General features: G+C 37.7%; 1 protein-coding gene and 1 long non-coding RNA gene across 11 annotated transcripts in view; one reads left to right on the top strand and one right to left on the bottom strand.

Annotated features, from left to right (window-relative positions):
• LOC103786514 (uncharacterized) overlaps positions 1-20,343 on the top strand; it is a 96,025-nt gene that overhangs the window by 23,268 nt on the left and 52,414 nt on the right. The window contains exon 4 of one of the 7 annotated variants that reach the window (XR_001337879.4): positions 673-4,768. The exons of the other annotated variants lie outside the window; for them this stretch is intronic. This is a non-coding gene — a long non-coding RNA (uncharacterized LOC103786514). Of the gene's footprint in view, positions 1-672; positions 4,769-20,343 lie in introns of those variants that run through there. 7 annotated transcript variants of the gene reach the window in all.
• The window catches only part of CSRNP3 (cysteine and serine rich nuclear protein 3), a 217,999-nt gene continuing 201,078 nt past the window's right edge, over positions 3,423-20,343 (bottom strand). For all 4 annotated transcript variants that reach the window (XM_008974396.4, XM_034954416.3, XM_003820921.4 and 1 more), the window contains 2 exons: positions 16,190-16,486; positions 3,423-14,104 (listed from right to left, as the gene is read on the bottom strand). In XM_008974396.4, the coding sequence (XP_008972644.1) occupies positions 13,052-14,104; positions 16,190-16,486 (1,350 nt within the window). In that variant the 3' untranslated portion in view covers positions 3,423-13,051. The remainder of the gene's footprint in view (positions 14,105-16,189; positions 16,487-20,343) is intronic.

Below are 20,343 nucleotides of genomic sequence, written 5' to 3'. Positions count from 1 at the left end.
ATCATAGACTTCAAAGCTCCCGGCCTGACAGAGCGTTGACTGGCCTGTAGAAGGTGCAGTTGAAGTGCAAGTTTGGAGATGATGTTCCGCATGAATTGGTTACTATCCTCCAGGATCCAGTATAAAGATTGAATAAAAAACCTTTACATAATAATATGTCCCCCATAGGAAGAACACATGGGTGCAAACTCTACTGGGTGGAAGCAGGAATGTCTCTACTTAACATGACCCACTGGAGAAAACTGTGCTTCCTATTCCACAACTCTATAGGGTTAAATGTCTTTGCAGTCTTAAAGGTCCTAGTCCCCAAAGAGGTCACATTTTTATCAGGGGACTAAAGAGTCCCATTGGACTTAAGCTATTGCTACATCCTAGGATTTTTAGGCAAGGAGAAAAAATACCTCACCATCTTGGTAGAGGTATTTGACCTTGATCCTCAGGAAGAGATGGGCCTACTGTTACATAATAGGAGCAGGAAGTAATATTCACTTAGGTGGCTTTTGGCTCTGGGTCACACCACCAAGTAAGCCATTGAGGCTAGCAACTGTGTTTGCTGAAGCTGAGAAGAATGTAGAATTAATAGAGAGGGAGATGGTCAGTTTTAGTTGTGGCTTTAGGACCAGCCAGAGTGGCAGGAACTGTAATTTATTTTACTAACCTTGCTCCTTTAAGTTTTCCCCAGGGAGAGAGGCCCACCAGAATCCTGAAGGAGCTGTTCCCTGAAATTTAAGTGATGACATGAATCTGAGGACCTGAGGGATGGATGTAGAAGACACAGAGCTGTTTTACTTTCAAAAATTCCCTTTCAAGGAAGGACTTGTCCCAGGTCCTAAGAGCGCTGTCAGAAAAACATCCTCCAGCTCTCAGCTCTTTTCAGGCTTTCTCCTCACTGCAGGGTGCCAACTCATCTGAGAGCACTCCCTTTCTGGGGTGGAAGACATCCAGAGACTGACTGTGGCGTGGCTATAAAGGCCCAGCCATTTCAGCCCGCGAGGGGATGACTCAGAGGCTCTCTTATCCTCTAGAGCACTCCAGTGTGGTCGGTCCGCATCACAGCCTGATTTCTGTCTTTTCCTAATCTGCTTCCTCCCGCTAGCTCCCACAAGAATTGATTCCTCATGGAAATCCTGCATGCTAAACTCCATCTCAGAATTGTGTGTTTACAGCAAACACAACCTGAAACACTAGCCTTTCTAAAGCTTCAGTCCTCTCTGTTATTTAGTTCCATATATATATATATATATATATATATATATATATATATATATATATTCTCTTCTTAAAATTCTCATTCGCTCCAAATCTTACGTCTTTGTCTAAGCTCTAGACTTACATTTCCTTCTGTCCATTTGTTATTTTCACTGAGTATCCCAGCATCAATTCAAGCTGTCCAAAATGAACACATCTCTTCCTCCTTATAACATTCTAATTTATGTTGATGATATTTATCTTCTTATGTCCTTCCCCATATTCCACCTATGGTATTTTAGGCTCATAATTATTTTGTTACCTTTAATCTCTCACATCGTAATAGGCTTTCAAATAGCTGACTTTTTCTCTGCTGTAATTACCCACATCTTTCTACTTGCTTGTCTAGAGGGACTCTGCCTGTCTTTTCCCCCACTCCCTCCTCATTGTAGCACATTCTTGCACAGTATCCTACATCAGAGTAGGTTCTTAACTCTTATTTTTTCTAATGAATACTGACTGCAATAGCTACTGCAAAGATTTTTACTCTGGCATTTCCATCCTCCCAAACTGTCTGTGCACTGTAGCCACACTGATATTCCATACTGCAAATCACTCTTATTTGATTGATTTTCCTTTTCTAAAATCTTCAGGATTTCCTGAAGGAAATATCCTTATTTCCCTAAGGATATAAGCCAGATTCCTTGGGTTGGTCTTCAAAGCTTTGCACTGTCTAAATGCACTCTCCTAACCTGATTTGTCATTTGTTCTTGATAGTAAATTATCTGTTCTTAACCAGGTCCTTCTGCCCCCACCAGAAGAGTGATGTTGTTCTGATCAGCCTTTCCTCAAGTTGTTCCATAATGTGGACTCTGGGGGTAACCCTGCTAGCTGAAATTCTCCCTCTCTCTGAATCTGACACCTTTTCCACTGTTTCAGCCAACCATCTTTCCGTCATCTGAACTCCTATACAGGAGTGGACTTTGCATCACTCATTTTTGTACTTTGCATACATCAGTAAATGTATTTTAAGTCTCTACCATGTTTTAAACACTAAGCTGAATGCTGAGAAGACAGAGAGTAATGAGAAGTGTTTTCTGTTCTCAGGAAGTACTGAGGGGGAGTAGATGCATAAATAAGCTAGTGCAGTGAGACTCGAAGGGGCTCTAATACATGTCTGCTTTGCGTAAAACAACAGGCAAACGATTTTCAGGAGTATTGGAAGGGCAACATAACGGAAAGAATATTTGTGTTTTCTCTTGAAAAATAAATAGATGGTCACTAGAATTGTGCTGTCGGGATAGGTTTATGGGGTGTATATTCTTGGCAGAAGAGACAAGCTGAACAGAAGCAGGGAAAATGGACTAGCAGGTGAAATCTAAGGAACCGCTCTTGTGGGCAGCAGAAGACGTGGGAAGTAAAGGGAGAGCTTGTACCCAGATCTCAGGCGACCTTTTGAGGCATTCCAAGGAGTTTGAATTTTGTTTTGTTGGCAGTGAGGAGGAAACACCACAAAATATGTTTAATTCAGTGAATAACATGTTCAAATTTGAGTTTTAGGATGATCACAAAATCACATATTATTATTTGCTTTTAAAAATGTAGATCCAGTCTCTAAACATAAAACAAGTTGTTGGAAGAAAGTGTCTTGGGTATGATAGGAGATTTAAAAAAACGCATTTTTTTTTCCTTCATCCTACTGCCAATAAAAGTTAAGTTTTAGTTACCTTAAGCCAGTAGCTTTAAACAGATGGGCACATATACGTACCATGCACACGCATATATTCTAAACATCAAATCACACAGATTCTGCTTTAAGCAAAGCAAAACAAAAGTACTACTAAGCAGTTAAGTGAAAGGATGCTACTTACAAGAGATTGAATTTGTCCTTGTAAAAATAGCCTCCAAATTTCATTTATATAAAGAGTTCTCCTCTGGCCCTTGTGTTTGTTTACACATCATCACTTGATGAAGGGGTTGAATAGCTGAGAAAGTAAAGTGCTATAAGCATCTTCACTTAGGGATAAATCCCAATAAAGTTAACACATATTTGAAATGACAATGTAATGAACCATTTCACAGGAACTGACTTCACACACAACTTTTCAAGAATATTATCTGTTACACAGTGGAAGGGAGGTATCCTTGTGTGTGCTGGGACAGCATAACGGATTGCAGTTCAGGATGTAAGAACAAAGGTTTTACACAACAGGCAACAGAAATGCAACAGTAGATACAACTTAGAAACCGGTTTTACTCTGCTGCAAACAAATGGACAAGATATTGTACAATATGTAATAAAAAGTACAGCATAATACAAGTGCCACTAATAAAAGAAACTTAAGGATAAGACTTAAAAATGCTTATTTGTTATATATATATACACACTGCAATAAAAAGCCACAATAAATACACGAATTTCCATGTCATTCATAATAAATACTGAAAATATAAATACAGAAGACTACAGCTAATATGAATAAATTATTACAACATAAGGTCCAGGTTAGGTTCTGTTGAATATTATTGTAGCTTATTTTATATACCCTTTGGCATTTTTGATGTTATAACTTATACACAAGAGAAATCAATCTAGAAACTGTGTGACATACAACATGACATCTTAGTGTAACATGACTGTATGTGTGGACTGGAGTTGATTTTCCTCCTTTTCAACTGTTTTAAGTCATTAGATTGAACATAACTAATAAATATCTATTGAAGTGCTGTTGATATTGAGTAAAAGTAACAATAAAAATCAGTTGAAAGATAAAACTAATCATAACGTCACAAAATACAGTTCAGTGACTTTTCTGAGTTTTTAAAGTTACTTTTTTTTTTTGCCAGCAACAAACAAACAAAAAATAAGAAAGCAAATATTCTCAAAAGACTTCCCTTGTGTAAGGACCATTCCCAATATCTGAATGGTTCAACACAGACTGAAGGATAACACCCCAAGTCCTTTGGATCATTTGATCTACCAATACATTCAGCTCACTAGATTCCACCAGAATTTGCAAATGTACCAAATTTCTATGGCAGTTGGAAAGTGAGACATAGTAAGACACTGCAAAAAGTGACATATGTCTATGCAACCAATTATACATATTTTTAAAATGGGAAACGTATTTTTGACAAATGTCAAATGATCTATCAAATTGATATACCCTGTGACACTGAGGGAAACACACTGAAAGAACAAAGTGCCATTTTCTGCATAAACAGGCATTAACCAGTACATATGTATTAATAGTTCTATCTTAAGAGGCTAGTACACCAGAAATTCAATAAACTAAAAATAAAGCAGATCAACTTTACTAAGACACAATAAAGGCTGAGGTTCTTAGGAACAGAGCTGTAATCTACAGGTTTATTTTTATTTTATTTTTTTACTATTTCTGTACTGTAAATTTCTAGCATTTATTATACATCAAACACTTTTGAAACATGTTTCACAAACTATGCCTCAGACTTATTTCAATAGAGGTGCCTAGAGTCAATTAAAACATGGGCCAAATTTTATTCAACATTCTTTACATGATCATTCTATAGCATTAGCCTTTTTTTTTTTTTTTTTTTTTTTTTAAATAAAAAAGGTCATTTCCCCCTAGTGTTATTTGTGGGGAGTAACCACACTGATGTGGCTGTCATTTCACAAGAGCATCCGAGTTTGGGAGATATGCAGCTGTACCAAGATTGAAAAAAATCCCATGGAGAAAGGAAACATTGATTTCGGGGGTGCTCCTCATCTTCTGGTGAGTTCTGACTCTGAGTTGGGTGTCAACTCTGAGCAGATAAAAAAGGCTCTGAAAGCTCCAGGGAGTGCTTGAATCAAGTGATGTAACCAGAAAAATCACCATTTCTCCAGGACACCTCCCTTCGTTTTCAGGCCTTGTCAAGAAGACAAATTTTTAAATCATTTTCCTGACCCCTGAGAAAGCAGGAAGCCATTGTTTAAATAACACAAGGACAAAGGCTGGGATCAAATGGTGGCTGTGTAAATCTCTGGAGTCATTTTATTCCATCAGACTCTTCACAACTACTCCTATCTCCCACAGGAGGTGTGGAAAAACTTTGGATTCTTATTTGTCATTTTAAGCCAAGGAAAGATTAATGAGAAGGTCATTACTTAGAAGTAAGAATGTAGAAAATGCTTACTTTTTGTAATTGTAACTTCTTAGAAAATGGAACAGCTTAAAAGTCAAGTCATTTGATCCTAGTTCTGATGTTTGTACTGGGGATCTGAAACAGTCGCTTTTCCTGACATTAGCTACCGACATAAGAGCAATCACAAGAACAAACAACAACAACAGCAAAAATGAAAACCTAGTACAGCCATATTTGTCAAAAGTTGGTCATGTTACAGACCATTGTCTCTGAATCCGTGTCTTTCTTTAAAAATCTGATTTCTTAGGAGACTTATGGAATGATCATATATTAATGTAATAATCACCAAATGTAGGGGGAAACCCAACTTCCCTTGAATCCCCTAGTACAATGGCCCAAATCACCACAACTGTTGCCAGGTGCCTAACCCTCAAAGACTGGCCAAGATATTTTCTTATTGTGAGAAAACCTAAGAGAGCTGAATTGTGTTGCCAAGGAAACTGCCTTCCCTAGAGATGTTAAGAATAGACGGCGATCTCTCCTGTTGGGCATGCCTAAGTGACAGTCTTCCCTGGTGGTAGATCGATGAGCCATATGACCTCTGGAGATCCCTCCTAGTCTCAGGACCATAAATTTGAAGAATATAGAAGAATCTCAAACTTTCCATTATTCACACACAGTTGGCCATTGTGAGTATCTTTGAAAAGATTAAACTATTCTGAGATCCCCATTTGGCATGACTAGTGCCTAATGAATCAGGGTTCAGATGGTAACCCATGGCAGTGGGCTTTATTTGTTTGAGACACAAGTGAAATGACTTTGCCAACTATTACATCTTAAAATCAATCATTTTCAGATATCATTTGGATACCATTAAATAACTCAAGGATCAACACTAAATAAATTAAAAAACAACAACAACCACCACCACCACCAGGCAACAAGTTCCTAGGTTAGATACTTAGGTTTTTCCACTTTAGGGTAATTGAGATTTAGATTTTATTTTTTCTTCTCTTTTTTATTAAATAAAGTTGCAAAAATGTATATAGATCTTTAAATTTGTTTTAAAGAGGGGTGGCTTTTTTAATGGCTAAGGAAAAAAGCTTGGTGACCACATGAAAAGGAGGAGCAAAACAAAATTGGATACAATGTACTACAAAGGTAGAAATTTCAAACTCCTTTTCCATAGGTCCCCTATGTAGAGACAACAGCAAAACCATTATTAGGAAGCCATGTCCCTGACAAGAAGGGTGGGGGGTAGTGGCCTTATCCAGTGTGGCAGTAGGACTTGATGAAGGTCTCTGGTGATACAAGTACCTAGATAAATTTAAAAGAGACATTTTCTAGGTCAATTTTCTTCCAGATACTCATTAATAAATACCTTTTAAGATAATCCCAAGACAGATAAAAATATTGGGAGAAAACCAAAAGAGAAAGGAAAGAGATCCTCTAACAAAGAAGCTACTCTAAAGTTACAACTAAAACTGTTCAATCAGGTCACATAAATTAACTTAGACAATGGCAAGGCTAATTTCTACCATAAATTTGTCTCCTTCTAACCCTTTCTAATCAATATACATTATCTTAAAAATATTTAAATGGCCTCACATGTCACTAAAATGAGTTAACGAATGAACTTAACTATCACCGTGGTAATGATAAAGAGAGGAGTTACATCATTAGCATGCTGAATACAAATGTTATCCAAAATAAATTCTATCACATTCCTTTGAAACTTTAGTCCTGCCAGAAACTTTTATGAGAGATGACATAAAGTGACACAGTGAAGTTGACATTTCTTGAATTATAAGCCAATGCAAAGGATCAAATTTATAAAAGCAATTACCCTGTATAGTGATATATTTATCACAAGTAAAAGAAAGTAGTCACCAACGTGACTTACATCTTTGAAATGACCTCATTTCCCATGGATACAACAAGTATCTGTATTTACTAAAATTCCAGGCTAGATGTGAATATTTAAAAAATCTACATATAAAAGTAAACTGAAACATATTGTTTTAGGCTTTGAATCTGGTTGTATTCACTCTCCTGGTTCCCATCATTCTACTGGCATTACCACTCTCAGGATAGGAAACCCAAGGCATGCCAAGACAGCACAGACTTAGACTAGCCTGAGAACTGATCACCAGGTAAAACACAGGTCATATCAAATGTTTCAGCTTGAATTTCTGGAAAAAAAGAATAAAACAAAACAACTGCATTGTTTAGGAAGGGGGTCTCAAGGTCCAGTTTGAAAAAGCCAAGAAAGGAGTCAAAATAAAATTTAGAAGTGACTGTTTTAAGGACTCACATTGAATATCTAGATTTGGTAGGTAAAATGTGAAAGAAGAGCTTTTTTTAAATGTCTGCACTTTTTACTTTTGACAATCATGAAAGTCATTGATCACTTATTTTAATATAAAATGTGTTTAAATTTTTTAACAAAATAGTTTCTTTAGAATGCTGTAGGTGTGTGTTTTTATTTTCTAAAGCATCAAATGACTTACAGACTGTAAAAATGTAATTGATATGAATGTTGGTCAGCAGATGTGAGCACCAACTGGGCTGAAAGGGTGTCCACATTGTAACTGCCCCTTCTAGGTTTGGGGCTGCCATTTGTAACTCTAGTCTTTATGATGTAATAAGATCTGGCTTAGCTCTGCTGAGATTTTTTTTTCATAATTCCTAGAAGACACCACCACTTATTAAGCTTTTATTGAGTCCTCACTTCCACTCTGATACTTCCATAATTCTAGTGGGTATTAAAATTGCTGATATTCAATTAAGTCAATCAAATTCTTTACTACTATAGAAAACATCTGATGAGCTGTGCTATTGGTGCAGAGCTACAGCATTTTGGCTTAGGCATTTTTGTTATTCCAGCACTAGTTAGCAGATTTCAGAAAAAGTAATGCAATCAGAAGGTGAAAATTCATATTAGACCTAATATAGAGTAATCAAGCCTTTAAACTTTGGGTTTTGGTTGTGGTAAGAATACAACCAACAGTTCTAATTTAAAATTACAGACAAGTCTTGCCTTTGAAAGCACAAAGGTGCTTCCCATTAAAGCCTGGTATTTAATACACTGGCTATAATGGCACTGCAAACTGTCATCAAGAGAATAAGGAACAGAGATGCCATTTTAAAGAGAAATATTGAGTTATGTTTGGAGAAATAGAAGGCTTCATGACACCTTTTAAAAAGGCAGTCTCCTGTTGGCTTCTGAGAATATAAATTTTCCACCTGCTAATTTGATGGTTTGTAATTCCAGCTGAAAGTGATGGAGTCTAACAACGTCTCTGTTTTCCACCTGCTGCAAAGTGATGTCTTTGGAATTTGCAACAGGATTTTGCTGTTTTGATAGGCTTTTTATAAATAGAAGTAAGAGTGATTGTGTTCCACACTGTTGTCTTAAAAGTTTCCTGAAATGTTTCCTGGGTTATGCATGAGTCAAATCCTCCTTGGAACTGTCTGATAGGAGTTTGCTGGTGTAAATTTAGCATCACTTATATAGGTCTAACATTGAAGAAGCAATTAATCGAAAATTTCTTTTTCATTTGATTCAGTCCTAGCTGAGTCCCGATTTAATTCATACATTTCAGATGGAGGGAGAGAGATGAAGGGCGATCCAGTGAGTTCTATAATTTAGGTAAAGGAAGCATCTTTTAGTTGCAGCTCACATATAATTAGACAAGAACTGATGTCAGTTTTTCTAATGTCACTTGATAAAATCACATATTAAGAGGATTTGAGAAAGCTTGATTATTTCATGCCACCCTTCATTAATATTATCCATTATAATTTGTAGTGTTCCCCTCTTTTTACTACCCAAGACAGTTGTTCTAACACAGCATGTGTCAGTACATATTTGTTGAAAGAAAGAATTGATACTTAATAAATTTTGAATATAAAGACCAGAGTCATAAACTTGTGCAACAATATCAAAAATTGAAATAAAAGAAACAGTGATTAGCAAGTTATAGAAAGTAAATCATGGTATGTTTTCCTGTTTAATGGTAATCATACCAAAATTTTGCCTAGAAGTCATCTATTAGAATGTAAAATTTTAAAGAACATAGCCACTTAACATACTCTCTTTGCTTCTTGATTAATTTGTAACTAGTGTTTTTGCAACTCATAGTTTTTTTTTTGGAGGGAAGGAATTCAGGGAGTATTGCAGGGCCATATATGATTGTGAAGATTTTAAACATACTAAGAAACATTAGTTTCACATTTTACATGTGGCTGTCACATTGAGAAAATGGTTTTATCACAAAGAAATGATGGGCTTTCAAAAAGTAACTATATTATTCAATCAACCAAAAGACATGAGACAAATGAATTTTACCCACGTCTTAATAATTAATGATCAAGAGATAAGGAGGAAAAACTTAAGTAAATCTCTTTCATTGACTTCGTTCTCCCAAAGGAAATTGGGAATGACAAAGGAGATGCAAGCTGCTTCAGCCACTTGACTTTCAAATCAATTTATAACTGGGAATTAAGTCCCATTTAAAGGTATAGGACTGGTACTAGAATAGCCAGGGCTGGAGCATGAAGCTTTGCAATTGATAGTGAATGACTAAAAAGTTGTGTGTCAAAGAAGACTACAGTTTGGCTAGATATACTATGGAGGCAATACAACAGCTGCAGGTCAGGTTATTGTGTCTTGGCATAAAGATCTTAAGTATTCCAACTGGCTGCATGTAGCTTGATCCCCATTTTTAAAAGCTTAGAAGGACTGTAGCACTTTCCTGGCATGTGGGCAGTTCTTTGTTGAATAGAACGGCTATTAATGGAAAAAAAAGTCATCTGGAACAGTGTGCTCTCTCAGCTTTTCTGGGAAAGGAACTAACAATGAAATGATTCCATCATAAGTATGTTTGCAACTTTGACCTGATATTTTCAAACTACAGCTTTACCAATTATCCTCTTTTCTAAATGACACTTTTTTAGATCATAAAGCCCAACCAGATTCTGGGGTCAGAAAAACTCAATACTGACTACTGTCCATTGCCTGAAATCTGTCATTCTCTAAGTGTGTGATATGCATATATTTTGTACGTGTGTGCATGTGTATGTGTTAGGTATATGGGAGAGTTTTAATAGGTAACCTGTATATGTGGTTTGTGGGAGATGTTTACAGGTTAGTCAGGTATATAAAAAGTTGGAATAGAAGCTGTCATGATTGGAAGGGTAATTCTTCTCACAGGGCAGTGACTTTCTACCCTAGATAAATGGATAGGGGAAAAAAACCTCTGTTTTCTTAAGCATCCTTTTGGAAACAAAGCTAGAAAACAAAGACCTAGCCAGAAATAAAAAAGTAGGCTTCATGTCATCTTAGGAAAATAAAGCTGAACTAAAATTAAAATATCCCTTTTCAGAAACTGGACTGTCATTCTACCCTTCAGCTTTGCTCAGGCTGGAGCTGGCTCTTCCCCACTCTCCCACACTCTGTGTTCCAAGAATAACCTCAGAGTACTTCACAAGCAGATCCTTCAAGAGCTTGTAATGGTCCAGCAAATACAGTACACATGATCCTTTCATGTGCTTGAATGAAGGAACAATAGCCTCTTGTCATTTTCTCTTTGGGCCTGTGCTCTTTAGATTGTATCAGTAGGGGGAAAATTTTGGAGATTAATCACTAAAAACTGTCGCTTTGCAGACAACATGGGATATATATATATATATATATATATATATATATATACACACACACACACAAACATACATATATGTATGTGTATATATATGTGTGTGTGTGTGTGTGTATATATATACATATGTATATTTGAGATTTCAACAAATCCTCATTCTGATTAGCCCAAAGGGCCATTCAAAAGGAACAACCCTGCTCTCATTACTGCAACCTACATAAAGACAAACCCAAAGCTCTTTTAATGTTAATATTAATAGTTATAAATTTGGCCCAATGGAGCGGGGAAGAGAAGGGGCAGAAACCAACTGCACAGTGGAAGAGCTGCCAAGTAAACATTTTTTCCCCAAAACAAAGTTTAGTAGAAACTTTTCCATTGGAGGACTTTCTCTAGATCAAGCATTTTTAAGTTCAATTAAATAAAATATTTTTTTTAGAAATTGAGATCTACAATATATTTATATCCATAATTCTAAACACCCAAGTCTAAAAGACATAAAAAATAAGTAGCGATGCAGTCACTGAATAGCAAGTCATGTCCACATTTCAAATAGTTATAAAACATGTGAAGTGATATAACAATAGAAGGTCAAAAATATGAAACAGGTTTAGCATAGTCATATTGCATTGGAAAAAAAAGGCAGAATTACACTATTTAGTTACCTAAATTAATTTACAGGGAAATGGGATCCTAGAAGTCCTCCGACGAACCAAGTGCAGGTAATCTAAAGGTGGGGAGTGCATGTTTTATTTCTATCTGTTCTCTTTAATAAGAGAATGTGAGGTAATTAGAAAGTATGCAATGCATTCTGGACTGTTCTGCTAGTTGTCCCAGGCAAGACAAATCAAAATGCTTCAGAAAAGAAAGGCCTAGTTGAGTATTTGGGTAGAGGCCCCCCTTCAATCAGCTAGTCACTAAGTGGAAATCTCATTATACACTGATTTTGTAGAGATGGATTGATCACGCTGGAGAAAAGGCTGGTTGCTGAGGTCGTGTCTCTTCCATGTTTCCTCAGCCTCCTCTGCATTTACTGAGTTAGGTCCTCAGAGTGGTGAAGGAAAATAGGTCATTTTCCCTTCATAAGTATCATTGGATGATTCCTCTATATTAATTATATGAACCTTATAATAGTTAAAGATCTTTTTAATTTTTTTAAAAATTTTTTCATCTCAAAGAGTTCTCAGTCCCCACCCCACACGAGGTACCGTGAAGGGGCACTAAAGTGCATTTTGATGTAGGGGGTAGAGCTTAAAGGTGCTGTCCAAGCTAAGAATCAAGAAGATGCTGTTTAAAAAAGAAAGGCAATTCCTTCTACCTCCATCTCTGGAGTCAGCTGAGGGAGGGCAGTGAACTAGACTCTCCCCAGAGGATTGTCCTAACTCTTAACTTTAGAGAAAACTGTGTAAGGACCTGCACATATAGAATCATTTATTTGTCCAAAATAGCAAAAATAGGCCTATTTCACCCTTAAGAATTTGCAAATCTGATCAGTCATGATCATAAAAATGTGAATGGATTCCAGATGCAATCCATGTGGGCATGCTCTGTGGAACTAGCTATGCATCTTCAGCTTGAATGAACATGCGGCTGTTCATTTTCATCAAAACATGACTTCTAAACTACCATAAATAAAATACACATGGAACAATTAAATCTTTTTCTTACAATAATTACTTTTACATTAAAAAGTCATCATTATCTTCAGATATATTGAAAATTAGGACTCTAAATCTTATTATTTCCCAGCCTTAGTTAACAATCTTGCACAGGCCCGATAATCCAAAATTTGGAGCTCTGATCTACACAGATTGGCAGGTTTCACACAGTTTGACAGGTAGGCAACTGTGAGATATGCATTTTAAAATTTAGCATTTTCTATCAAAACAGTCTGAAATCTTTTAAAATCCCTACAGAGACTGTATTTGTGCAATGCCACAGTCATGTGGCTAGAAAGGAAAAAACAAAATACAGTCTGGAAGATTAACCACCGTCCAAGTTTTCTTGGTCTTCAGTTTAAACAATGATGAGCCCAGGAAATCCAATTAAATACAGTGCCTTAAATAAGAGAAGAGTTGGTCCTAGAATAATTTAAGCTACTAAACAGGGACTGTCTCAACCACGGGTGATTTGATGCACTCTTCATGCAATATGCTCTTTTCTGCAAGGCTCAAAGAATTTTCAGCAGGATGCTCTGAAATGTGACTGTCACCATTCAATGCAGAGACAAACCCTTCTTGGGAGGGGCCTTTCAAGTATGAGTGAAATTCCACTTGAGGGTGATTGGACCTGTGTTCAGGATATAAACTATTGCAGGGCACACCGCTATCATTTTCGGAAGAGGAGCAGCAAACGATTACAGAGGGGTTGGCAGCTGGGTAGTGGGAGGCACCATAGGCCTCTTCTGCTTGTCGGGCATAGTCAACGAATTGCTCCGGGGTCATAGTGTAAGGCACCAGCGAAAGGGTACCATTTTTGACAGTGTCTCTTTCAGAATAGTTCTCAGAGATCTGATTTGGAGTTCCTGGAATGTGGCTATCTATTTGGTAATACAGAGTTGAAGAGTTGGCATAAAAAGAAGCATTCTTTGCATGGCTTTCATGAACGGCGGTGCCATCAGAATAACAAAGAACTGAAGGAAGAGGGACAACTTCGGCATGGGTGCCCAAACCTTCCACGAAGCCATCTCCTTTGTCATCATCGTCATCCTCCTCCTCCTCTTCCTCTTCTTCTTCCTCCTCCTCCTCGTCTGACTCACTAGGTGCCAAGCTTTGCGTGCTAGAATCTGTGACTCCGCTGCAAAAGCTGCTCCCATCCTCCTCTTCTTCCTCCTCCTCTCCTTGGCAATCTAATTCTTCAGCCGACTGCAGGTGCAGCACTGCAGCCTGGGGTTCAGTTTCAATCTCAAAACTGTCTGCGATTGAATATTCTACGGAGTGAGCGACAGGGCCCATAGAACTACTGTGAGCACTTATCTCACTGTGGCAGCCATTCAGCGTGGGGATTTGCTGCTCTCGGTTTTTCTCCAGTTCAAGTTTCATTATTGTGTGCAAAAAGTGAGTCCGAACACGGATAGGATTAAATTCAATTCTACCTGCTGTGTTACTACATCCTTCTTTAGTGCAGCCACATGGGAAAGACATACGATCCACCTTGGAAGGAAGAACACAGATTAGCACCATGGAACTATTACAAACCAAATAAACGCCCAGAACTTTTCAGCAATTTCTTTGAATTAAGTAATCCATCCACTTAATTCCACATATGCCAGAGCAAATGACAACCAAACTTCAAATAGAAATGAAAAGGGGGAAGTGAGGGCTTAAAACATAAGAGTTAACTGCTTTTTATACCTATATTCAAAATAAAAATGGGTTATGGGCATAAGTGTGTATTTTCAGTTCACTGACCCACTCCATGGCTTTCTCCCCTTTTTTCTCTATTCCCTACTTTCCCTTCCCTCCACTTCTTTAATTTTGCTCCCATGTTTTCAATGCTCCTGTCTTTCCCCCAAGTTCCTTTTCTTTCTGCTGCACCCCAGCTTTTGTGCCTGATTTTAAACAAACTTACTGTACTCCTCTCCACATGCTATTAATCTAACATATATGATGTACCCCATGTTAACTTTTCCTTTTGCTTTTGCTTATTATAAAGGTGCTTTTCCCTTTACTTATTATAAAATGGACTTATACAACTTAGCATCATGCAACCTCACAATTTGCTCTCGTTTGCTTACCTTCTTATTGTTTGGGGTGCTTGGTACATGGGTGCATGTGTGTGTACTGTACTGGAGGGCTGCAATGGATATGCACATTCGTGACTATGACTGGTGGACTCATGTGTTTAGGTCCTGAATCCCCCCTTCCCTCCCCATTCCATTAGATACAATCTTCTTGAAGGAAGGGCATGTACGTTTCATCAATATTCCAAAACTATTTTGGTGATTGGATACCGAAGATAGAGTGTTTGGGTTCAACAAGTGTTGGACTGACCTCTTCACTCAGGTGAGAGGTGGGGTTCTGGACAATCCAAGGGTATTCATGAGAGATTTACCAATTGTCTCAGATTCCACAGATTAATCTGTATGCAGACCAGAGTATAGGCAAGAGAAAAAAACTTGCTCTGCTTGTCACCTTATCCAGCCATGGAATTTCCTATGCTAAAGAAGAGAAGGCAGACTATTCTAATACAATCATCTTGGCCCCAGTAAAATGTATAGCAGATATTAGAGCCAGAATTTGTATCCGTATTTTTTTTTTTTTACTCATGAATCTTTCTGTGAATCCATCTTAAGCAACTGTTCAGCAGATAGGCACTGCCCTCTTCTTTTGACTACCTGAGTTGCTTTCCTTATTGAAAAAGCCAAGTTTCTGCATAAAATAGTGACACTAATCATAGCGCACCAATGACATTATAAATGAAGGGGGACCAGGAAATTATCTGATTGCCAGTCATCAAGGGTTGGTAAACTTTTTATTTGCAGAGGTCAAAGGAGTCAATATTTTATGCTTTGTGGGCCATATGGGCTCTGTGGCAACCACAATACTCAATTCTGCTGTAGGAGCAAGAAAGCAGTCATAGGCAATATGTAAAGAAAAAAATGTGGCTGTGATCCAATAAAACTTTATTTACAAAATCATGTGGCAAGGTCGGATTTGGCCTGTGAACTTATAGGGTGCCAACCCCTGACCTAGTTTGGTTCCTTCATTTTAGAGATAAAGAAAGTAACCCAGTGGGCCTGACTTGCCAATTTCATATAGTTGGCAAACAGCAAAGATGGAAGTACAATTTCACTTTCTGCAGTCTCAATCTAGTAATTTTTTCACTAATCCAACCACCTTTAATCAATCATCATTTTATATCCCATGGATGGATCAGAAAATACACACTCCAGTGTTAGGGATGTCATGATCTCCTTCAACATTGGTAAAAAGCTGAAATAAGGTGATATAATACAAGAATCCAAGATAAAATAATTTTAATTAACTCAGCTGCTACTTGGGTTGTCTTTCAGATGATATCTTATATGTATAAGCATTTTATGTATTCCCATGAATGGCCTTAAATTAGTCTTTCTCTCTTCCTGAATTATGTCTTTCTTCCTGAATTACATGTCTTGCCTTGCCAAAAAATTTTCTTTTACATGTGGGAAGCTTCATTATAGGTACCATGACTGCCTCCTTAGGAGGTGGTAGACAATGTCTTGTCTTTGGATGCCCTGAATTCCCAACCCTTACCTGGCACTTAATGCCAGCCAGGCTGCAGGTGCACGTGTCTGGATCACAGAACACTCGGCAGTCACAGCCACAGTCCTCTCGTGAGAGGCGGATGGCTCGGAGTTCGTGCTTTTCTTCCACGTCAATCTTTTTCACTCCAGAGGCACGCAGCAGAGCTCTTCGTTTTTTTGTTGGCAAAGGTTGTAGGAAGAAGTACTCATCTACCTCTGTGTTGTCCAGGTCAATGTCATCATCAGAAATGTCATCCAGTGTAAGAGTGCTGGCTTCTTCTGATTCTACTGTGCCATTCTTAGTCATCTAAAAACACAAAGCAGCAAATAAGAGACTCATTAAGGGCAGGGTACAAAATCTGTATGTTTGTACTGGGTGAGAATGAACTATTATATATCATCATGTCCTCATAATCAACAAGTGTTTGTTAGATCTTTTTTTAATCTTTAGGAGAAATCACGGAAAGGAAAATAAAGGCATCAAAATGTTAGGCTTTTAAATGTACAGGTAACAGAAGACTGTTAATTGGAACTCATAACCTCCTAATGTTAGGAGCTACAGTTGTTGGAGCTTTTAGAGAGTGCTATGTGAAAAACACCAAAGGTTACAAATGCTCATCAGTGAAAACTATCTTTAGACTCATTTCATGATAGGCAGCTCCAATGTTGGAATAAATGTGTCCTTGTTCAGAGATAATAGCATCCTTGTGGAAGCCATCACCACCTAACTCAGCAAATATGTTGTCCTTGAAATAACAACTCTGTCTTTTGAGTTCCAGCAAAACCATACACCAGGAAATAAAGGTGTGCTGCAGTGTGCTACAGGGATTACAAATACGATTATTCTACAGAACATTCCAAGAATGAGGGCTTGATATGAAGTAATCAGTCAGGTCAGCATGCTCTTAGTAAGACAAAGAACAGAGGGCAGGGCCCTCAAGCTCTCAGCAACCAACAACTGAAACAATAAACTCTGCCCTCAGAGGAGTTCACACAAACCCTCACCCAAAATGGTACCTTCTGCACAATAGCTCATGTGGAAACGGTCTCACATACACATGATTAGTCTGCTTCTATTTATATTTCTTCTCTAAATTAATCTCATCCATCAGTAAGCCCTGAATAAGTACTTCATTTCTTACTATTATATCACGTTATGTTTCCTTCATAAAAAAGCATTTAGAAAAAGAAGTTTTCTCTGAATATGAGCAAGATATCTACCCTGAGGAGCAGCATAGAATTAATGCAGAAACTCCATGAGAAAAATCATGGAAGTTCTAAATACAGAAGGGATTTTAATTCTTTCATATTTAAATTTATCACTTCCTAAAATTTATTAATTATAATTATTACTATGCTTGGTGAGCTTAACAACAGTTCATCCATCACACACTTAAAATACTTGCAACATCAGACATCATTGTCTCATCTTTACAGGAAAAAGTCTAACATTCAGATAAGAATTTTTATTGGAAAAAATCCTCAAACTGGAAAACTCTGAATGTATTAAAAAACAAATAGAAGATTGGACTTTGCCCTCAAGCAGAGAAACTTTCATAGAGGAAATAACACACTAGCAAGTGTATATATTAAATATATCACAAAGGCCAGGTGCAGTGGCTCGTGCCTGTAATCCCAGGACTTTGGGAGTCCAAGGTTGGGCAGATTGCTTGAGGCCAAGAGTTCAAGACCAGCCTGGGCAACATGATGAAACCCCATCTCTATCAAAAATTCACAAAAATTAGCTGGGCATGGTGGTGGGTGCCTGTAGTCCCAGCTGCTTGGGAGGCTGAGGTGCAAGGATCACTTGAGCCCGGGAGGTCAGGCTGCAGTGAGCCATGATTGCACCACTGCATTCCAGCCTGGGTGACAGAGTGAGACCCTATTTAAATAAATAAATAAATAAATATATATATATATTCAGAAGTATTTATATATATATGAATACTTTATAAGGTATAAATATATATATATATATACTTCTGAGTGTTTCAGCGTTAAAATCTGTGATCATGAAAAGGTACACATTCCTCTTTATTGGGTTTTGTCTCTTGGTATAATCTAAAATTTATTTCCTTCCTTGGCATTTCTTTACATATGTATTGTTTAAACTGTGATAGCCACTAGTAGGATGTCACATTGACTGGTTGTGTTTGTCGTTTTTGTTAATTGTTATTTGTAACAAGCTGCATGTTTTTAGCTGTAAAGATCTGATTTTCTAAGGAATTCAAGTTATAATTGCCTAACATACACTCGATCCTCTGTGATAGGTAAAGCTGTAGTAACAGAAAGGAAGTGTTCCCTTTTACATCTTACCACTGTATGGCACTTTGGTTTGTTTTTATTAATTCTTGGCTTGTCTCTGTGAACCTCAGCAAGCTCCTGACTCCTCAGCACATGTAGCACACCCAGGACTTGGGTAGTATGATTCCCTTTAATACTTCCTACTTAATCTCCACGTTCTGTAATATTTATGCTTACTTGTGCAGTTGGTAACATTACAACAACAAAGTCTCCATTTTATATCAACAGAGATTGATTTATTTTTATTTTATTTTATATTTATTATTTTTTTTGAGATGGGGTCTAGCTCTGTTTCCCAGGCTGGAGTGCAATGGCACAATCTCTGCTAGCTGCAATCTCAGCCTCCCAGGTTCAAGTGATTCTCCTGCCTCAGCCTCCTGAGTAGCTGGGATTACAGGCGCCTGCCACCATGCCCAGCTAATTTTTGTATTTTTAGTAGAGATGGGGTTTCATCCTGTTGGTCAGGCTGGTCTCGAACTCCTGACCTCAGGTGATCCACCTGCCTTGGCCTCCCAAAGTGCTGGGATTACAGGCATGAGCCACCTCTATTTTTTAAAAATGGTTGTTATCAGCCTAATTTTTAAAAAATGGTTGTTATCAGATAATATGTGAAATCTAAAAGTCAACATGTAGTAAGATTTTAGCAAATATTTAAAAACATCAAAATTTTTAGGGCAACATGAATAACCAATTGGTGCCTAAGAATTAAAAAACAAACAACTGTATGTCATATGAACTGCAGATTCAGTTTACTCCAAATATAAGTGCCCTTAGAAGTAAAATTTGCATCTCTTATTCCTGCATACTAAAATTAGAATAAGGAATTTCATTTCAAAATAAAAATTTAATTAAGAATCTGGCCAGCTGTGGTGGCTCATGCCTGTAATCACAGCACTTTGGGAGATGGAGGCAGGCAGATCACTTGAGGTCAGGAGTTCGAGACCAGCCTGGGCAACATGGCAAAACCACATCTCTGCTAAAAATACAAAAATTAGCCAGGCATGGAGGGGTACACCTGTAATCACAGCTACTCATGTGACTGAGGCACGAGAATCACTTGAACCTGGGAGGCAAAGGTTGCAGTGAGCCAAGATTGCACCATTATAATATAGCCTGAGTGACAGAGTGATGCCCTGTCTCAAAAAAAAAAAAAAAAAAAAAAAAAAAAAATCTGAAAGAGCTACATACTGTTTCACTCTTGCTCAATAAACTATAAGTTTTCTAATCTAGATTTTCAAAATCTGACATTAACATTGCAGTGAGCTGGCAGGGTTTTGTCTTCATCATCTCAATATCATCTCTATCATTTCTAATAAAGACTGGAGATACTCTAGCTTAGGCTGGTCACTGGCCTATCCTCTCCTCCTCACAGTTTCTGGTTTGGTGTGTAGCCTTCGAGACATATTCCTATTCCCTGCTATCCCCTTGAAGTCCTTCCCCAGTCTTTTCTTCCAGTCTGTGCCCATTTGCTTCTTTAAAAACCAGGCCAAAACTACTGAGTTCAAATGCTCTTTAAAATCAGAGCACTACATAGATTATTTCCAAATGCATTTTAGGGGAAAAAGTCAATGAGCTCCCTAATTTTGTCCACCCACTCACATCAATTACCCTCTTAAGAGCTAGTGTGAATAAATGGAGGCAGTCAGCCAGGATTGCCTCACTTACTCTTGCTGACTCCTTTCCTCCATGATGCATGATATGGTCTGGCTGTGTCCCCAACCAAATGTAGCTCCCATAATTCCCACATGTTGTGGGAGGGACCCAGTAGGAAATAATTGAATCAAGGGGGTGGTTTTTCCCATACTTTTCTCACCATAGTGAATAAGTCTCATGAGACCTGATGGTTTCATAAGGGGAAAC

Source organism: Pan paniscus, chromosome 13, assembly GCF_029289425.2.
Source record: "Pan paniscus chromosome 13, NHGRI_mPanPan1-v2.0_pri, whole genome shotgun sequence".
Classification (NCBI taxonomy): domain Eukaryota; kingdom Metazoa; phylum Chordata; class Mammalia; order Primates; family Hominidae; genus Pan; species Pan paniscus.
This window is presented reverse-complemented; position numbering and strand designations above follow the sequence as displayed.